Here is a 3,930-nt window from a genome sequence, read left to right as displayed (position 1 = left end):
GTTGATATTTCTATACACCACTATAATTGAGGTATCTTTATTTATTTATATAGAAAGAGTTTATTATGAAAGCTATCAAAAGTTGATTTTAACTATTAAAACATTATATAAACAACATGAATGTTATTAGCTTAATTATTCATTACACACAAAATGTGATGATTAAACTCACTTGCATTGATCACTGATGTAAAGTTAAAATTACCACAGATAAGATTTCTTTTCAAGTGTTTTGATATCCATAATAGTCAAGCAAAAGAGATGAAAGATATTTTCAACTAACATCAGGCTTTTTCTGAATTTTCATTCTCTTACCTTTGATTATCATATGCCAAATTTTGGTCTCCATCATTCATTACGTGTTCAAACATATGTTTCCAAACAAAGGGGAGAGCTAGCAAACCGAATCAACTTTGGCATAGCATAATATACAATCATTTGACAATGAAAGCAAATGAACTTCATCATTGTGTTACAAATTGCACAAAAATCTAATAACCCTCATAGTTAAACGAGATCACAATGTCAAGCTTGAGTTTCAGGACCAGGCGGTTTTGCATTGAGAAGTGGCTGAAGAGCTTTCACCACAATCGTCATGTTTGGTCTGAAATCAGCTTCATACTGAACACAAAGCGCTGCCACTGCTGCCAACTGCATTTATCAACGCCTAATATTCAGTCACCACTCTCAACTATACACTACTATGAAGTAATTTTGTAAATTTAGTTGCATGGTTCAACTATAGTGGAAGCATAAAGGAGCAAACCTTGGCAATAGCCTTTGGCGGATACTCGTTGTTTAGCTTAGGATCAACACATTGTTTCACTTTGTCCTCGCTCAGCCTTGGAGTTGCCTGGAACAATAAAAGAACAAATTATCATAATTGTAATATAATGGAGAAGAAAACCAATTAAGGTCATCAAACAAACACATACCCAAGTTACAAGACTCTGTTGTCCTTTCGGCATTGTGTGATCTACTGGTTTTCTTCCAGTCAAGAGTTCTAATAGCACAACACCAAAACTGTAAACATCACTTTTCTGGGTTATCTGCCCAGTCATGGCATACCTGAAGTAATCATTTTAAAAACAAAATTAAAACTTACATTAACATGGTATTGTTTCTAACAACAAAGGATAGTGTTTGGATGGGATGGAACATGAAATTATTGCCAATAATCGAAGACACACTTGTCTAGAAACAAATATTTTTCAGTATGCATTTAACGTTATGGCTAATGTATCAGAAGGTTTCATTGAGGACATACTCCGGAGCATGATAGCCAAATGTTCCCAAGACTCTTGTTGAATGTAGCCGAGCGGCTGTGTCAGAAGACTGATTTGTCAAGCTAAAATCTGCTATCTTGGTCTCATAGTCATTGAACAGTAAGACATTGCTGGATCTAACATCGCGATGAACAATAGAAGGCTGAACCTTTTCGTGAAGAAACTCAAGTCCTTTTGCTGCACCAAATGCAATTTTGGCTCTTTGGTTCCAACTTAGAACTGGACCAGGCTCAGCCCCTTGTACACCCTTCCTTCCTGTAGCAAAAGCCTAGAGTTCAGACAAAGAACCAGACCTGTTTTCTTAATTGAATAGCGACAGTGTTGGACTTACCATGTAACACGTCATGCAAAGAACCAAGGCTTGCATGTTGGTATACCAAAATTCTGTTTTCTGCCTCTAGACAATATCCAATCAACTCAACAAAGTTGTCATGCTTCAGTCTTGAGACAACCGATAACTGCAAGATCAATAGTGAAATGTGTGACAACATCATCATGAACGAGGAAATGGAATTACATTATGAGATCAAAAGCATACCTGAGTGCCGAAATCGGAGTCAGGTTCTGGGGAAGAACTGTTATCCAGCTTCTTAATAGCAGCATCAGTACCATCACTCAATTTTGCATAGTAAACCCGTCCGTAGGAACCTTCGCCGATGAAAGCCTTTGTACCAAAGTTTCCTGTTAACCTATTTAACTCTTCCAATGGAATAGAGGGTATCTCAATCGGCAACACTTTCTGTGGGGCACTCCTTGCAACACCCCTAGGCTCTCCTCTACCACTTCCTGCATTCACCCAGGGTTACTGCAAATCATTATCCATAACCTTGCAGAGGAAATGTATTGCATAAAAAAGAGAATTACAAATATGAAGACGTTACCTCCTCCTCCGCCGTATGTGCTACCCCTAGGTGGTGCAGTGTATTGGCTTGCAGGGGGGGCGCTGCTCTCCTCCTCTGCACCTCCGCAGCACAACATACTTCAGCTGGTCCTATCTGCACCTCTCAATAAGCCATATTCACAGAAACGATCGGTATTCAATGAATCACCTGAAACCATTTTCAACGCTCAAATTCTCAACAGACAATGCGGAAACAAGATAAAATCCAATAAAAAAAACATGGGGTGGCCTCTGCCATTTTTTCATTCGTCGAGTACCAAAATCTCAAGAACGTGTGTCCATTTGTCTATGGTTTTGGACAGAGGTGATGAACATGATCAATAAAAAAAAAGTCAACTTTTTGTTCCAGTAGAATCGACACACGAACAATATAAATAACAAAGCATCCTCTCTTTAACGTTCAAGAAAAGAAGCAGCAAAGTTGATGGAACGCAGCATCGTGAATGCGTTTGGCATTGCTAACGGCGCAAAATCAACCCCACATACACATAAAAGATTTAAACCCTCCTGATGCATAAAAATGTACAAGTGGAAGAAGACGGATAAAGAACCGTAAGACGAGGTTATCTGGTTACCTCAGGAAAGTTGTGATAAATCACGTTAACGATGGCACATACAATGAGTGGACGAGAAAGAGGAATATTAGGAAGAGAAAAATAAAAAGAGAGTGAAGGATTGGGAAATGCAGAAGGAGGAAAGTTTTGGCGTAGTTGGGTAAGTTTGGTGTAATGAAAGTGGTTTGGGAAGAAAGGTAGATGTTATTGTTTTTGCCGGGAATGTCGGTTGGAAGATAAACAATTGTTGTGTGCGCCAACGTTGGTAGGGTTGTGTTGCACGTACGTGCCCCCACGATGGAAGCATGTCCTTCGTTCATTACCTTCTATTTTAGAGCTTTCTTTATTATATGGTTATTATTGTTATTTCTAAGTCTTTCTTATCATCTGACACCCAAACATGACGTGCAAATCATATGCTGACCTTTTTTATGTTTTCTTTTCGTCTCAATGATTGGATTTACCACTGCCTATCTGTCAATCTATCTTTTATAATTTCTCCTAAACATGTGTTCGCCTACCATTTATAAAGATCTCACTACAAACAACATTTATACAAATATCAGTCTTCATTATGACGAATAAGTTTTTTGATCCTTTAAATTAATGTACTGATGCTCATCAATGAGTCCAATTGAATGAGATTTTTATCATGATAACACTTGGATATGATTCATAGCAAAACTGCCATCATATATAACCTTCCAAAATGAATAAGTAAAAAGGAATGGGTGTAAATATTTAAATTTTACATATAAGTTTACTTTTAAAATTAATAACTGAATTGTAATTTATCGAGCTGATATATGTTTATCTTTTTAATTAAAGATTAAAATAAAAAAGAAATCAAGGAGAAAAACTAAGAGGAAAACCTAAAAGTAATAGGAATAAGGGATGAAGAAATAAATTAGTGGTGGAATATGAGGGATGAAGATTCTTGTACCTTTTTAAACTTTTCTATCTCCATTATCAAGGTTCTTGACTTCCCATGTCTCTATACAGATAATGAATTTTCTAATCAACTAACTTTTACTCTTCTTTTTGTTATTTTTCTCTGAAGGAACTGATAAAAAAATTCTACGAAGACTATGGCTTATTCGTATTTAAGTGTCCTTTTTTCAAGTGAAAACATTGAGATGTTGTCTTTGTGACATTAAGGTATACTATGTTTTCTTTATACAACATTTGA

At 36.5% G+C, this 3,930-nt stretch overlaps 1 protein-coding gene across 2 annotated transcripts; it reads right to left on the bottom strand.

Moving 5' to 3' along the window:
• Positions 1–398: 398 nt before the first annotated feature.
• On the bottom strand, positions 399–2,915 carry LOC124826613 (Protein kinase superfamily protein). Of its 2 annotated transcripts, none has more exons than XM_047299480.2 (8): positions 2,763–2,915; positions 2,168–2,335; positions 1,825–2,072; positions 1,618–1,744; positions 1,268–1,541; positions 936–1,068; positions 767–853; positions 399–651 (listed from the first exon to the last, which is right to left on the bottom strand). In XM_047299480.2, exons 2-8 carry the CDS (start codon positions 2,262–2,264, stop codon positions 526–528), a joined length of 1,092 nt encoding a protein of 363 aa, XP_047155436.1. In that variant the 5' UTR covers positions 2,265–2,335; positions 2,763–2,915; the 3' UTR covers positions 399–525. The 2 variants fall into 2 exon arrangements, with proteins under 2 accessions (XP_047155436.1, XP_047155437.1); XM_047299481.2 differs by lacking the exon at positions 2,763–2,915 and adding an exon at positions 2,445–2,748.
• Between the last annotated feature and the right edge of the window lie 1,015 nt (positions 2,916–3,930).

Source organism: Vigna umbellata, chromosome 5 (genome assembly GCF_029865625.1).
Source record: "Vigna umbellata cultivar VRB3 chromosome 5, Vumbellata_1.0, whole genome shotgun sequence".
In the NCBI taxonomy this organism is placed as follows: Eukaryota; Viridiplantae; Streptophyta; class Magnoliopsida; order Fabales; family Fabaceae; genus Vigna; species Vigna umbellata.
Note: the sequence above shows the minus strand (reverse complement) of the source record. Positions and strands in the feature narration are given on the sequence as shown.

Excerpts from the sequence above, each read along its gene's own strand:
- LOC124826613 (XM_047299480.2), bottom strand. The coding sequence starts at position 2,264 with ATGTTGTGCTGCGGAGGTGCAGAGGAGGAGAGCAGCGCCCCCCCTGCA. Across the intron at positions 2,073-2,167 it reads CACATACGGCGGAGGAGGAG|GAAGTGGTAGAGGAGAGCCT; the intron begins GTAACGTCTTCA and ends GGGTGAATGCAG. Across the intron at positions 854-935 it reads AACAGAGTCTTGTAACTTGG|GCAACTCCAAGGCTGAGCGA; the intron begins GTATGTGTTTGT and ends TTATTGTTCCAG.